At 41.8% G+C, this 17138-nt stretch overlaps 1 protein-coding gene across 1 annotated transcript in view; it reads right to left on the bottom strand.

The window, feature by feature from the left end:
* PPA1 (inorganic pyrophosphatase 1) overlaps positions 1 to 17138 on the bottom strand; it is a 42247-nt gene that overhangs the window by 21632 nt on the left and 3477 nt on the right. Inside the window, exon 2 of the mRNA XM_072628714.1 lies at positions 15527 to 15585. Within this exon, the coding sequence (XP_072484815.1) occupies positions 15527 to 15585 (59 nt within the window). The remainder of the gene's footprint in view (positions 1 to 15526; positions 15586 to 17138) is intronic.

Below are 17138 nucleotides of genomic sequence, written 5' to 3'. Positions count from 1 at the left end.
AAAACAACAACAAACAAAAGCATTGGAGGGAGGGGAACAAAGGAGGAGGACTGATTGCATATGGGTCCTGGGTCTGCTGTTTAATTGGGAGTAGGGAACTCAGCCTAGAAATTTCCTTTACCCAGGTCTGACTGGTGACTCTTCCCAGGAGAAGGTGCAGAGGATAGAAGGGCTGGCCTTGCAATCAGAAAAACCTGGGTTCAAGTTCTAAGCGACATATTAATTAGCTGTGTGATACTATGCAAGTAAGTCAGTTAAGGCAAGTCTGACTCAATTTCCTTAAGTGTAAAATGAGGATCCTAACTGCACCTCCCCTTCTAGGGATGTTGCAAGGATCAAGTAAGATAAAATATGTATAAATCTTAAAGCCCAATACAAATGCAAGCTATTATTAGCAGCTTAGAGAGCTGCCTAGGGCAGAGAGATGAAATAACTCGCTGTATGGTCACAAGCCCATATGTGACTGTCAGGACTTGAACTCGCCCTCCTGACTCCAAGGTCACATTTCTCTCCACTGCCTCTCCAGTCAAAGGAATACAGCACCCAACAACAAAACCATCAGAAGCTTCTAGAATGAAGCCTCTATCCTGTTCTACAAGGTTAAGAGTGAAGGGGGGAAGGCTCAGTCAATGCATCCGCATCTTTCTTTTTTAAAAAGGACGCTTAAGCAAAGGCTGTTTGGGAAAAGCATTGTTAGGCACAGAACCAAGATGGCCAGTGACTAGAGAATGGTGGATCTCTATGTAATCACACCCAGTGACCTGACTTCCTCCCAAGCACCATCATCAGTGTCGGTGCCAAGTTATCTCCGATATCGCCAAAGGAAAGAAGACACAAGGATGGCTTTGGCATTTTGAATACAAGCAAGAGGCAGCTAAGCTAGAAAGAGACAAGTCTGCAGGTGATGAGGCAGGAGCTGTTCTGACACCCTCATCTATCCCTTGCTCAAGTCTAAGCAGCAAGCAGACTACCTGGGCCCTCACTTAAGACCCTGATAATGCCCATGCAGCTTATTTATGCTTCTGGGCCAGATACCCCCACAACAAAGTTCAAACTCCCAGCCCCACCAAGTTAGACAACTGCATGGGACAAGTCGCCTGGGAACGTAGACTGAATTTGATACACAGAGTAAAAAACTGGCCATTATCTATTAGAATTAATTCCTCATCTACACTTTTGCCTGGACATCCCTGAGCCCACAATTGCCCCTCCTCCCCTCTGCCCTTTAGAATCTCAGGGACCCCTCAAGACTCAGCTCAAGTGGCATCTTCTGCAGGAGTCTACCAGGTACTAGAACCTTCCTCTCTTCTGAAGAGGGATGGAAAGATAGAAGAGCCCCAAGACTGGCGTTCCCTGCATGTACTATCTGGAAAAGAATTCGCAGACTCAAGCATTCTTGAGGTCAAGGTGGTAAAGACTTATTACACTTTTCAGAAGGCAATAGTTCTTAGGCAATCTGAGATTTTAATGGGGTATAGGTAAAGTTTATGTAGGATATTCTACAGTAAACATGTGCCAAATATGCTAACTAGGTGATTCAGGGTGGAATCAGGGAGTGGTTAGTTTTTAAAGGAACATGTACTTTTAGTACCTACTGTGCAGGTATTTTACCCAGAGTTAAATAGCCCAAAGTGGGGCCACATGGAGGCGTGGTTTTAGGCCTGAAATGTTACTAAGTCAACTAAACAGTCAGGACTGACTAAGTAATACCCAGACTGCTCTCACCAATGTCGTGTTAGACAAGATAAACGTAAGGGAGTATATGTGTGTCTAAGTCTAGCATACGTATGATAGGTCAGTGAGTAGTAAATGTCGTTATGACCCAGTGCACAGCCAGTTCAGACTAATAAATTCTATAGGAGCAGCTGGCTACTGTACCAGGAAGAGAGAGAATGGTTTTTGTTGGGACAGGCTGTCCTTGAGCTGGACAGAAACTGCCCGAGACAGTGTTTTGAGGTTAGGGAGAAATGATTTTGAGAGAGAAATATAATTTCAGAATTGGGGTCCAAGCACAGGCACCCAAGCACCCCATCATTTCCACCCACTTGGTGTATATCCTGTATATACCTATTTCTGTACATGTGGGCCTTCCAGCAGAATGTTTTTGTAAAAATTGTCTTTTGTTTTCAAGTTGTATCCTGCTTAGTACAGAATCTAACACAAAGTAAGAAGGTTAAATGACTGACTAGATAAAAAATCACTGGTATTCTTTAAAATGGAAGTTTTTAACTTCGCTTTCTTGAATTTGCTTTCTAAATATTTTTTCTATTATATTTCAACATAATTGGTTTCCTTTACTCCTATGCGTGATACATTTAAACACATGATTCTGAGAGGTGGTCCTTAGGCATCATCAGACTGCCAGGGCACAGACACCAAACTTAAAAGAAGCCTTGCCTATAAATGTCACTTGAAACCTTTTTAGAGGGGTGGGAAACCTTAGCCATGGTCAGAGATTAGCTTAATTTCAACCAGTTAACCATCAATTTCCAGTGAAATAACCTGTTTAAGAGACCATACTGTGTCTTTAACCCACTGTGGGAACAATATTCCCAAGGTCCACAAGATGGGAGCATTACTCCATGAAAGAGAAGTCTAGAGTGTGTGATAGAACCACTGTGGAATAATGATCACAACTGCAATCAAACCCTGCATTCAGTCAGGAAAGGAGAAAACAATCAAAGAAATCTATTATGCAGTCATTCAATTTTTTGAAAAAATGAACATAGACCAAACTGGGAAGGATTTAAAGAGAGCTAATTAATTAGAGGCCTGGAGAATTAGCTTATTAGAAAGCCTAGGATAAAATAAATCATGGTACTTGAAAAACCCCTACTTGAGCTAACCGGCAGAAGAAACTATTTTCAGGGAAGATGACATCTTCAAAAACCAAAACAACGGTTTGAGAGCCGTTCACAGAACATGACAAATTAGGTAGATGTCAGAAATTTAGTGCAACAGCACGAGAGCAATGTGTTTTGTAAGGGTCACCAAAGTCAGCAAAAAGAGAAGAGGCAGGTGTGTGTGTGGTTGCATGCACACACATGAATGAGAGTGCCACTGGAAAGAGTGAGGGTGATACTGGGGCGGGCAGTGTTCAAGAAATACAGCAAAAGAAGCCAGCTAGAGACTACGTGGGTCTGTTGGATGATCAGGGCCATTGAGCAAGGAGGCCCCGGCTGCTTTGCTGGGAGCATGAAGAATGTTTGCTGTCATGCTGAAATAGGGCTGACTGTACAAGGTAAGTGAGCCAGACCATGGTGGGGTTCTTCTAGGGCCCAGGTCAGGACCATGACTAAATGCCACCAGGTGGATGGTAGACCTACTCAGGAAGTAACTGATGTCTGAGAACCCTCTTCTTACAACCTAGCCAGCGTTTCTTCTATAAAAATTAACTACTGAAAACTGCAATAGCGATCCAGCACTAGTTACCTAGACTTACATGTTAACATTAGGAAAAACTCTCATCTGAAGCAAAATTGCAAAGGTGATTTGTGCCTTCCCTCTCTGATTGCAACGACTTTCAGCTACTGCTTAGTTCTAGCCTGGGTTTAGTCTCTGACTACTAACCCCTTCTCTACTTTACCATTCAAAATTTCAAAGAGAAACATTAATATTGTTAGAGGTGATTATTTCAGGCCGGCAAAGAAGACACCCTGATCATGGTTTTCCATTTTCTTGAGAAATTTCCAAGGTGCCAAACTGACTTAAGCAATGAGGGTCAGTAATGAACAAAATTATCATTTTTTTGGGGTGGGGAGGGAGCCGCTCCTGCTGATGAGTCTCTCTTGTGCCCTCCATGACTCTGCTTCCAATGAGGTTTATGGTTACCTTGGTAACCAAATAATTAATGCAGCATCTCCCCAATCACATCACCTTCTCTCAGTTTCTAAATCAGCCCACCTTCTAATGGGTCATTTATACTGAAGCAAACCTTCTATCAAGCTCAGGGTGACCTGTCTCCCTCCTCCCTATAGTAAGGTTCTCAGAACAACGCCTGGCATGGAGAAAGGGCTTACCAAATTCCTTTTCATTCATTTAAATGAGATAATATTTGTAAAGTACTTAGCAGAGTCCATTTATCCATCCACCTATCCATCCATCCATCCATCCATCCATCCATCCATCCATCCATGTATTCCCTGGACCCCTAATTCCCTCAGTTTTCTCCCCCCACCAACCCGACCTCCCACACTATTTTCTTTTACAATTGTCTAACAGATTCATATGATACTGGGTATCACAGTTCCTCTTGTGCCTTAGCCCTTTACTTTGCTATCTCATCATGGAAACATAATGAACCTTCACACCCCTGAGTCTGCACGCAGCACAGGGTCCAGACTTAGCAACCCCCCTAATAAATGTGTGCTTGATCAATGGGTTTACAGGCCACAGATTTGCATCTGGGCAGGAGACTTCTGTTTCTCCTTCTGTGATACTACAAGACTCAAAAAGATGTCTCAAAGGAGTCCCCACCTACTCTAAATCTCTATTATCACTTTTCACTTTCAGAGTTAGATGTTTCCTTTGCAGGTTAAGAGTACAGATGCACCGTGGTGTCTGGAGGCATACAGTGTACATCTATTAGCTTCTAGTTTAATAGAGTTTATTTGTCAGCTACATCTGAAGAGGCTTCAAGAGGCCAGTCAAGGGTGCATGGAAACAACCCATGAATAAGAAATGCCCTGGGCTTGAATTCTGTTTCCCCTACTTATTTCCTATCTATGTGATCAGGTGTTCACTTAACCTCATATGTAAATATGGCGATACTTGGAGTCAGAAAACCTGAGGTCTGAGTCCACCACCTGGAAGAAACTGGGCAAGTCACTTAAATTCCCTGGGCCTCAGTTTCCTCTTTTGTAAAAAGAGAAGTTTAGACTAGATGTCCTCTGAAATCCCTTACATCTCTATGTATACTATAAAATACTTGCATTACAGGGCTGTTGGGATTATCAAATGAAATAATGTACAGAAAATCTGAAAATCCCAATATACCACAGAAAGGTATTAATTTCATTAATATGAAAATAAAAAAAGAACTTCTTAAATAAATTGTGTAAAGGACCCCTCATTAGTTTAACGAGACCTCCACATCTCTTAAGAACTAGTCCATCAGCACCATTTGCATTCTGCATATACAACAGCATGAGCATCTTGAGGAGGATGGCCTCTCCCTGGAAATGCTGCCTTCTCTAAGCTCTTTAACAGATCTTTGGGACAGATTACAAAGGCAGGCCACAGAATGTGAAGGATAAAACCAAAAAGGCCCTAGGAGCTTATCTGCCATAAACTCTTCCAGGCAAGGATTTCACTCATTCAGACTGAGTGGATTTCTCAGCCCACAATCAAAAACTGGGCCAGGAGACCTGAGATCATATCAGCTTGGAATTTCCTTCCAAGGACAAAGGAGATGCTTAGAGCATTGTGCAGTAGATCACCTCGCCTGCACTGTATACAAAAAGAGAGGAGATAGCCTCTGGGGTCCCATGCAGATGCCCATCAAGGCTCTTCTACAACAGAAGTTTTCCATTAACTATGTATACAGGGCAGGGAAGAAGGATGGAATTTTTTAGCAAAGGGCTCACAAATCTAAACTTCTACAAATATCCAGCCTCACTCTGAAGAAAGCAAAACAATTGACAAAATCACTGGCTTATCTCAAGGACAATTTCATTCTTCAAAAAGTCCATGAATCAACTTGTCATTCTGGATCAGATCTAGACTAATAAAAAAGGAAACAAAAGCTTATGAGAAAGAGGCCACAAAGATGCACTGGAAGTGCATCCTCTGCTGTGGATTTTGGAAAAGATCCCAACAGAGCCAAAAAAGATCTGGAGATGCTAACTGAGGGTGAAGACAGGAGCTGGGGGCCCTACAAAAACAGTGTTAGCAGGGTGAAACCCCAGGATGACCCAAGACTGTCTAGAAACGGTAAAGACAAGAAAGAAGGGCTTTTTGAAGCAACTGGAGGTGAGACTGAGATTAAAAAATGGAGAGGCTAAGACCACAGCCCACAGTGCAGGAGGGCGTGTTAACCAGCTACACTGGAGAAGTTTGAAGTTGGGAGCAGTGAAAGAATATGGGGATGTGATTATTGAGAATCTCTGAAAGAGCCAGAGAACATGAGAGGGGGCGAAAGAATGGGACACAAGCAGAAGTCCGGCAAAAGAGGAAACTCTTCAGACTATGGACCAATGAGCCTAACCTTGTGTCTGGACAAAATTCTAGGATGTATTATTAAAAAAAAGTTCATACTTGATGATTCCAGAGGACCTAGGATTAAATCCACTACAAATCACAAAACCATGTATCACAGCTAGGTGCTCACTGCAGGCAAGGCAATCCTTTTCCTAACAGAATGACTTTCCCACTCACCCCAGCAGGGTTTCCAGACCTCACCCTCCTCTCACCCTCCTCCCATCCTCAGGTGAGAACCTCTAGTCATATTTCACCGAAAAAAATGTGGCCATTTGCTAAGACCTTCCCCTCCTCCTTCCTCCAGTCCCATGTCTCCTATGCCCTTGAAGACCCTCATCTCACCTTCCAAGGCAGATCTCTCTACTTGTGCACGTGACCTCACTGCATCCAATCTTCAGCCCCTCCTTGTCTACTGCCTACAAACACACCCACATCTCCCCTACCTCTAGAAACTGTCACTTGACCCATCCATCCCAGCTCGCTACTGTCCCATCTCTCCTCCCTTGTGTGACAACATCCTCAAGAAGGCCATCCACAACAGGTGCCTACTGGCCATCTTCAACTGATGTCCTTTAAATAAACTCAGCAAGTCCAAAACTAAATTTATTCTTTCTCCCAAACCCTCCCGTCTTCTTGGCTTTCCGATTATTGTCAAGGGTACTGCCATCTTCCCACAAATCCAGGCTTGAGACCTAGGTGCCATCCAAGACGCCTGTCATCCTGCCCCATATCCAATCTGTTGTCAAGGCTGATCCATTTTATCTATAGCATGTGCCTCCTTCCCTCTTCTGACATAGCCATGGCCATGGCCATGGCCACCCCCACCCCCCAGGCCCTCATCACTTCATACCTGTACTGTTTCAACAGCCACATGTCTCTTCCCAGAGCATTACGTACTCTGCTCAGCTGATAACGTGATCTTCCTATATTTCAGGGGTGACCAGGTCACCCTGCCACCTAATAAACTCCCTATCACCTCCAGGATCAATTATGAAACGTTCTGCTTGGCATTCAAAGCCCTTCATAAAAGTCCCCTGCCCCCACCTGACGCTGGCTTCCTTGCACAAGACCCTGCACCTTCAGCCTTCCATGCCCAGAATATTCATCTCCATCCCCTCCCCCACTTTCTCTCTCCAGATAAGCCTCTTGGCTTCCGTGAATTCCTTCAAGTTCTACTGTAAGAAAATCAAATCAATTTTGTCCTATTCTTTAACTGATTCTCCTCTATGTAAAACTGCCTAAGTCAGGCTTTTCTGCCTTTTAAGTTCAGAAGTTCAGTCTTCCTCACTTGGTTAGGTTTAAAGTTGAGTTTTCCTATAGATCACTTTAGTTAAAAGAAACAAATCTTTACACCACTAGTTGAGCTTGGCCAATTAATTAGAGTAAATCTGTTACCTATATATTATTAGTTATTCTTGCAGGTAGGCTAAATCAATGAAGATTTCCCAGAAACCAGATGGAAGGAGGAGTTGCTAACCCCACATTCCTAACTTCCATGCAGTCACAGTTCTCCCCATCTACAATGCTGCTTTTTACTGTTTGGACACTCCTCCTTTTATCTGTCAAAAATGATCCTCCAGTCTTCATTCAGAGCTCGGGGAGGAGCAAAAGATCCCTTTTATTCAAAACTGCTAGCCTTACCAATGTGCTGGAAACTTCATTGCCTTGGTTATCTTAATGTACATCAAGAGTTGGCGAGCCAGCCAGGAAGCTGAAGAAGGGATGCCAGCCTCTGGGACAGTCTCCCAGAGCACTCTTTTTCACTGAAGGACTTCCCCACAGAGGACCATCCCAGAAGCCAGACTTCCCTCTTCCTAACAACTCTTCCAAGTCAAGGTAAAAGCCCCTGCATTGCTAGGGGAAATGCACCTTTGTTTATCTGTCCTGATGTCCTGTTTGTGACTGTTTGGCAATAAGTGGCAAATAGAAAACCTGGGAAATCCCCCTAAGGAACAAGCCCCTTGCAGACATTTTTTTCATCCAAGGGAAATTCCTGGCTCAGGTCAAGGAGTGACTAAGAGATATGTGTTAGTGGTACCCATTTAGAGAAATCATAAAATAAGTCCCAGGCCACTCACTGCCATTGGCAGGAAGGGAAGTTAAGTTCTGTGGTTCTAAGCTATAACTGGCAAAAAGGGAGAATGACACTTCCCATTCTTAAAGGGGTTGGGGAAGCCCTCCATTAAGTCTGGAAACAGAGACACTTCTCAGTCAGAAGGAGGTAACTAGAAACTGAGCCTGAAAAGATGAAGGTGAATGGTAATAACCTGGTCCTTAACCAAATTAGTCTAAGACATAAAAAGTTCCACATCTGGCCTAAAAAGGGAGTGGTACTTATGCACAATGTTTAAGTGTTCTTGTGTCCATCTTGTTACCTACTGTAAATGAGCTTCTTCTTAAGGCTGGTTGGCCAAAGGAGAAAGAATTAACATTTTTTTCTCTAGAAAGTCTGTCTCTCTGCCTTTCCAAACTCTGGCCAAATTAGAAGACAGACAAGAGATAAAGAAAAGAGGGAATCTTTGTTCCCTAGTCTGCAGGGATAATTGGCATTTAAAAATAATTCAGACTGAATCTGTGGTGGAATTTCTAAATGTGGTTTGAACATTTTTAATAATGCAGAAATGTTTTGGTAAGATTTGGGGCACCACTCTGGAAAATGTGTTTTAAGGAAACTAATAAGATTAAAACATTGTGAAAACTGCACTTAGACCTTTTATCACTCTTTCTCTAGAGTAACAGATCTGTTGAGTGCTAGGGTAGGAAGGTGAATTCACTGGGATGAAGAAAAAAAAGGTTACAGGTTTTGCAGATTTAATTTTTCTGGTACTTAAGAATTACCTATATTTTTTTTTTTGGTAAATAATGTCATGTTTTTTCCAATTACATGTAAAGATAGTTTTCAACATTCATTTTCTGTCTCCTGTTCCCCCTCCCAAGATGGAGGATAGGATATAGATTATATATGTACAATCATGTAAACATATTTCCACATTAGTCATACTGTGAAAGAAGAAACAGAACAAAATGGAAAAGCCACAAAAAAAAAAAACAAAACCAAAAAGAAAGTGAAAATAGTATGCTTCAATCAGCATTCGGACATCCAGACTCTTTTTGTGGATGTGGACAGCATTTTCTATCACAAGTCTTTTGGAATTGTCTTGGATCATCATATTGCTGAGAAGAGCTAAGTCTATTGTAGCTGATCACTGTACAATGTTGCTGTTACTGTGTCCAATGTTTTCCTGAGAACTGCCTATTAACTCTTTCTCTGATCACAAAAAGAGAAAACCTTGTTTAAATCAGGGACTAACTAAACAGTAAGTAAAATTTATTTTTTGAAAGAGAGTTTTGTTATCACTGTATTTTCTTCTGTGAATGATAGAATTTATTTATTTAGATAAACCAGAACCAAGGTCACCAAAGGGAAACTGGGTAAGACCATTTGTTTATAAGCTCTTTAACACAAAGGCAACAGTACTGCAATTAATTGAGGTCATACCAAGAAAAATTTTTGTGCCAATTTACAAAAAAGAAATTCAGTGGGTTGAAGATTCATTTTGCTGGTCGTTTGGGATATGACTGGGAAAGAAACATTAAAGGAACTGAGCAAATGTTGAATCAGAATATGAAAGAAGACAGTGGCAGCTTTAGAAGGCTCTATAAAGAAAGAAAGAAAAATTTCAAGCAAGTAGAGTTTGAGAGTAAAAGGGGTTTGGAGTTTTAGAAAGAGGTTTAAAGGGCTTTTTGATCTATTAAGGATATGAAAAATCTGAATTCATGACTAATTTCACCTGTCTGACCTCTCTCACATTCATCCAACCCACTAGATATCAGGAAATTGCTTTAGGCTATGGATGAGAAGGGAAGAGATGGGAGAAACAAGATCTTTCTCAAAAGAAATAAATTACTAGATTTATAGATTTGCTATTTAGGTGCATTTGGTTCTGATTAAATTGATTATTAGCAAGAGAAAATTCTGAAGTTCTTCACTCATGAAGAAAAAAGCACAGGACATATTGATCTAGCTGGACCTCAATTAAGCATTCTGTAAACAAGGTTCTTCTAAAAAGGCTACTCTGGGTAAAGAAACAGGAGCTTTGAGCTCCTGAGTTATGGTCACCTTCTCAGGTGAAGGTCTCTATCTCAAGCTGCCTGGGTCCATTTAGGCCCAAGGAAAATAATTTGAACCTGAGAGTATTTAGCGTGGATTTCAACTTCTAGAAACAAAGCCAAGGGACCAGGAAGATTACAGAATGACTCCACAGAAGAACAACATTTCTTGCTATCAATCCCAAGCAGAGGAGAATCAGTGATTTTTAATGAGCCTTCATTATCAGACTCTTGGGCTTAAAAAGTATTGCTAATAAGGGAGGTAAGTGTCCAGTGGCCCAGAACTCATTAAAAACTGACTAGAATGGAATCCTTTGGGTCCAGGCACCATTCAAAGTGAAGCCAGCTTTACATGGATGTACCTTCCCTTTGATATTACCTCTGATTTCTCCTGTAAATATATATACATATATATGTATATATATATATATATATATATATATATATATATATATATATATATATATATATATAGTCACAGGAGACATGCCTCAGGACCTCATTATGCCCCTAAGCCTTCCTTACTCACTTACCCCACTTTTCAGCTCCCTTTCCTGAGCCCTGTTAAGAGCATACCCTGCTTCAGGAGAGGGATTTTTGCCCACCCAGAATTTAGCCCAGTGCTTGACCTATAGGGCCCTTAAAAAATGCTTGTTTGTCCCAGAGTTTAGCACAGTGCCTGGTACAAATTAGGCACTTAATAAATGTTTACTGACTATATAAATCCTTATTATTTCCACAGGCTATGTAGAGCAGGGGGTTTGAACTTGGAGTCTATTATTATGTTTTTAAATATTCTGATAACTGTATTTCAGTGTGATTGGAAACCAGTATGTTTAAAAGGAAACCAATATTCAATTGGTCTCCTTGGCCATCTTATATATTTCTATTTTATGAATTTAAAAACATTTAAAAACCTCTATGTTCTAAGCTATTTATAGCAGCTCTCTTTGTGGTGGCAAAGAACTGGAAACTGCAGGGATGCCCGTCAATTGGGGAATAGCTGAACAAGCTGTGGTTTATGATTGTGATGGAATATTACTGTGCTATTAAGAGATGATGAACTCAATTGTCTTTAAAAAACATAGATAGACTTGCAAAAATAACGAAAAATAAAATGAGCAGAACCAAGAGAAGGTTGTATACAGTAACAGCAATATTGTTTTAAGAACTCTGAGCAAATAAGTCATTTTGACTCTCAGAAATACCCAAATTAACTACAGAGGCCATTTGGAGGAAGATGCTATCGGCAGCCAAAGAAAAAACTGATAAATAGAAGTATGTGTGTACATATATATATATGTGTGTATATATATATGTACACACATACATATTTGTGTCCATCTCTGGGAAGGGTAAGAGGGGAAGGGAAAAAAGAAGGGAAAAAGAAATTTACATGATACCTTTATTATATATTTAAAAGGAGTAGCAAGTTGTACATAATTCGCAGTTTTGTGTGCAATCATCTTTTTAAAAATTATACTGTCATGGAAATGCTTGTTTTATTCTGTAAATTAAGATGAATTAAAAAAAAACATTCTGGGAAAGGGTCCATAGGCTTGGGGAAAAAGGGGGGGTCTAAGACACTAAAAAGGTTAAGAATCCCTACTTTTATTGACCAAAAACACATTTTTGAAGTGTCTACTAACAATGCCAGGCACTGAAGTGCTGGGGATACAAAGGAAGGCAAAACCAGTGCCTGCCCTCCAGGAACTCCCACTCTAACAGGGGAGAAGACAACCTGCAAACAAGTCTGAATAGACAGACTACGTCATGGTATAAAGCGTGGGGGCACAGTTAGGAGACTCCAATTCACATTCTGGGCCTGATACTGAGTGGGTGAGCAAGGGCAAATGGCTTCATGTGGGTAAGATAGCATCTTTTTTCAGGACGTTCCCCCCTTCTACTTTAGAGAACACCAAGTGCAAATAATAGCCAATTAGTCTGTGGGATGATCTGGTCCGGGTGGAGGAGAGTAATAATAATGAGTTTAATACACCCCAGTGGAGCTAACGGAACTATGTGTAAAGGGAAAAAAGTGAAGCCAAACAGGGCAAGTCTCAGTCATCTGAGAAAGTTCTGAATGATCTGCTTCCTGTAAAGTCAGGATTCCTAATCTGGGTGCCATCTTCCTGCGTACAAGGTAGGGTTTGAGGTGGGGATTAGTATTGGGAAATTACGTAACAAAAAGGCATAAATAAGAGGTATGAATCAAGGGACAGGGGAAAGCTCAGCAACAGAAAGATTAGTCTTCTTTTTAAAAGAACTTCCTACTTCCCAGAACTCATCTAATGGACTGTACTTTAATTAAACCTTCAGTTCCCCAGCACATTCCCAAGTCATTCTGATGCCTCCTGGTTTATGCCCATGCCACTACTTCAGCGCACACTGGATAAAACCTGAGCTCTTCACCTGGACAGTCTCCTATAAGCTCCTCCTTTTGGGAAACTTGAAGAGGCCACATGCCCAGGATATCACAGCTGAATCTCCAGTCTGGGTGCAGGAAGGTCCTCAGGGGCATCCTGCTGACTACTGATCCCTTATCAATGAGATATCAATGAGACATTCCACAGAGTTGGTCCAACTCTTTGTTTTGAGGAAAATACTGCCTAACGAAGTTAAGTTTATAGGATCATAGACTTCAAATTGGAAGGACCTTTACAGGCCATTTTAAAACTAAGAAAATGAAGTCTGAGAGCAGTTAATTGACTTGTCCAGAGTGACACAGTTAGACTCTAAAGCAAGATTCTAAGTCTTCTTGACACCAAGTCCAGTATTCCATCCACTGTGCCATCTTACTGCCTAAGATCACACAAAAAATAACCCAGCCAGAACTTGAACCTAGGTTATCTGACTCCAAATCTAGCAAAACACCTGCTTTGGAAAATGATGACATTTAAGAGAGTACAAGAGCCTCCACAGGCTCCCCAGTAGTCTGATGAAACAATCAGACCTTCAGGAGAAACGCCACCTGAAACTTTCCAAAGAGGTGCATTTACCAATCAGAGGCCAGCCACCTGTACTGCCTCCAGCCCTGGCCCAACTTGTTCTCAGGTAACAGGTAATTTTTTAATGCTAAAGAGGGCAGCTCCAAATTGGAGCAAAACTTCCTGGACAAACAACCAGTCTATCCACACGTGCCCATCTGATTACAGGCTTATGATGAGGCCTTATGTCCTCCAGAACAAAGCTGACCTATAATTGTGGGCTCCACCATTCTTTCCTCAAAAACAGGTATCAATGTCAACCTCCCATATAAAGATGGTTCTGTGAGTATCTCTTCAGGCGGCTTCTCCTGCCCCATCACAAGAGTTCTGGAGAGCACTGATCTCTCCTCAGAAGCCAGCAGAGGCCTATTTCATGGCTAGCCCAGCCATCCTACCACTAAATATCAGTGACCATGAGGCTACCTTCCACAGCAGGAGTGAAACAGATGAAAAGAACAGACTGAGGTTGGACAAGGCTTCCCATCAGCATGGGACAGGGCCAAGGGTGCCAAGTCTGGAGTCAGAGGGCAGTAGCTAAAACCCTGCCTCTCATTTTTATTCCCTGCCTGATCTGGGGCAAGTCACTTTCCTTCCCTAGGCCTCGGCTTCCTCATCTGTAAAATGAGACGGTCGGGATTAGGTGGTCTCAGAGGTCCTTCCCAGCTCTAGAGAGAGGATCCCATGACAGTCAGGGAAAATGTCAAGATGTTAAAAGTAACAAAGATATGAGGCAGGGTGGACAGAAAAGAGGACAAAGGAGGGGAGAGGACCCCTTAAACTACTATTTGTCATGAGAAGGCCCCCAGATGGGTGGCCACCACAGGAGAATGAGAAACCCAAAACAACTACTCAAGTTTTTAATCCTTCCTGCAACTCAGAAGTAATTAGGCTCAAGAGAAAAAGGCATTTTCTCCCAGAGGACCAAGCCACAGATGTCCCTGGTGCCTGCTGTGACCAAACACCGGCTTACAAAACCCTGGTCAGGGCCCAGTCGAGCAAAGAAAACATTTCTACTGGATGTGGCAGAAACTCAGTCCCTGAAGAGACTTAAGTCTGGAGGCAAAACATTCTGGCAAAGGCTTGAATGGTATCATTATAGATCAGAAAGTTTATTTGAGTACACAATTTCAAAATAAACAAACCAATGCGGGTCTGAGGATCTACATCCTGTTTGTTTGAATTAAAACTCAACCGGGATGCAAATGCTATCCTAACATCACTTTAATAATGACACTGCTTCCCACCATGCCCCCTCTACCCCAAGCAGAAATGGAACTGCAGAAGCTTCCAGAAGGGGGTGGATCACTTTCCTGGTGGGAAAGAAAGGGGAGGATGTTGGCTCCTCCTTCGGGGAGCACAAGAACCTTCTCTTTTAGAGGTCTTTGGAGAAGCCCACATTTGATTTTTTTAAAAAATCTTATTGATATCTTTTGTAATAACATTGCATACTTCTCCCCCAGTATTCTCACCTTGTTAGACTTTTATAGAGCCTATTTTCTGGCTATAGATTGAATGATCCAAAGAACTGATTCTTGCCCCACACGTGTATAGACCTGTATTGGGGAGCAGAGTTCCCTTACCTGGAAGCTCCCAACAACTGGAATCCCACAGATCTAGTTCTGCTCCCTAATTTGTGTCTAGAATGTTGCCCTAGGTTCTGGATGACCCTTATGTAAATAAAACCTTTTCCATTTCTCCTTAAAACTCCCTATGTGGTTTATCTCAGAACCACAAGTCCCTCTGAAGTTTACTCTGATTGTATAGTACAGACAAAAGATCTTTTAGAGGTGGATTTTCTTCAGCTTCTATTTCAATGCTACCTTAGTCAATTTATAGTCAGCTTTCACTGGCTTTAAGATTTCCTGAATACTTTTTCAAAGGTCAAATTCTGTGGTGCCTTCAGCTCCCTTACAACAAGGAAACATTATATACCTCCCTGAGGGAAGAGTCTTTTAGAGGCTTCAATGGATAAAAGGATCACAGCTAGAGCTAGGAAAGGTCTCATAATCCACCACCTCATTTTACAAATTAGGAAACTGAGGCCCAAGCACACGAAGTGACTTGCCCAAGGTAACAGAGGAATTAATTATCACAGGGAGGATATGAACTCCCCTTCCTCTGATTCTAGCCAGCATTTGATGGGCTGTGCTGTGTCACTGGGCTAGAAACAAATTCCAATAAGGAATTTCTGAAAGGGTGTCCAAAAGGAATAACAAAAAGGCATACATTACCTTGTCTGCGTAAATCGGAATGTCATGAAATGGTGATATGTATTCTCCATTGGCATTTTCTGTAAAATGAGAGAAACTAGTCAGCAATGCTAATAATTAGTATCCTGAATTTGTACAATAGATGTATTTTTAGACCAACATCTTATTCACACATGCAGAAAAACTGTTTTGTGAGTTATCTTAGAACTAGCAGAGTAGAATGAGGAGGGTACCTGAAGGCCCAGAACCTGGGTTAGCACTGCCCCACCCCATCATTTACTTCTTGGGTAATGGAGGCAAGGTATTTAATCTCCCTGGGCCTCAGTTTCCTTGTATGTAAAGTGAGAGGACTAGGCTTGATGACCAGTAAGGAGCTCTCACTTTCAGTTCTAAATCTATGGTTTTAGGAGTTATGATCTATTACCAGAAACATAAAGAACTCATTGCAACATGATGAATTCTAATGCTTTGTCAAATGAAACTAAATTATAGAATTTTAGAACTGAAAGAAACATCTGCACAATCATGAGGTTTGGAAAACCATGGACTCTTCTTCTGTTCAAGATCCAGTCTCTCCAAGTTGAAAGAGGTGGCTGGATTTGAGGGATGAGTTTTTCTTGTCCTGTTAAGTCATGGAATGGAGGGAGTGAGCCCACAGGTGAAATCACAGGTCCTTGCAGTAAACACAGTAACAGTAAAGAAGGGGCCTGGGTGTGATGGCACACCCCTGTAACACTGGCTACAGAGCAAGCCTGGTCGGCAGATAGCTGGACTCTGGGAGTCTGAGCTATAGAAGGCTAAGTCAAATACGTGTCTTCCCCAAGGCAAGAACCAACAAGGGGTATCCCCAGACCTAGGGCCACCAGGCTGCCCAAAGAGGGGGAATTGGCCCAGGCTGGAAAAAGGAATATGAAGAAGCTCCCCAGGCAATTGGGCATGGGCCATGTCGGGCTGCTGCCCTCCCAGCCTGGGCAAGAGAGGGAGACCTGGTCTTTAAGGGAAAAAATGGGAAGGTGATGTTGATAAAGCTTAAGGACAGATCAAACAGGTCAAACATTATCAAACTATAGGAGAAGGAAGAATTTGTTACCATATGAAAACAAATGCATTTCACAAGTTGTTTGCTTTTCATTCCATTGAGACTCAAAGGTGTAACTATGAATTAGATTCCTGCTAAATTAAACTCTCCAAAGACAAAGAGTTGCATTACATTCTATATTGATTCTAAAAGAATACAGCAGTTTCTTCCTTCCAGTCCTTTTAATTTACATTACTAACCGAAATCAAGAATATGAACTTCTTACAAATACTAATACTTCTAAAATCAACTGTGTTCCTGTTACAGCCAAACTTAGCATTTCGTTTATAAAAAGAGGGGGTCGGCATACGTCCTATCCAGTTCTAAATGCGTGAAACTCATCAATCTGACAGATTCTTTCTGACTCAAGCAGCAAAGACATCAGACTGAGAAAAGCTGATACAGGTGAAAGACCCTGTCCCCATCTCAAAAGCCCACAAGGGTTTGTCCATCCAGACTCAACTGGTCTGAACCAGGCTACCTTCTTACTTCTGCCCACTACAAATGACTTAGTCCAAACATGGTTTAGGAAAACACATTTATGATATGTATTTA

Source organism: Notamacropus eugenii, chromosome 1, assembly GCF_028372415.1.
Source record: "Notamacropus eugenii isolate mMacEug1 chromosome 1, mMacEug1.pri_v2, whole genome shotgun sequence".
NCBI classification, from domain to species: domain Eukaryota; kingdom Metazoa; phylum Chordata; class Mammalia; order Diprotodontia; family Macropodidae; genus Notamacropus; species Notamacropus eugenii.
The sequence above is the reverse complement of the archived record's forward strand: the minus strand, read 5'-3'. Positions and strand labels throughout refer to the sequence as shown.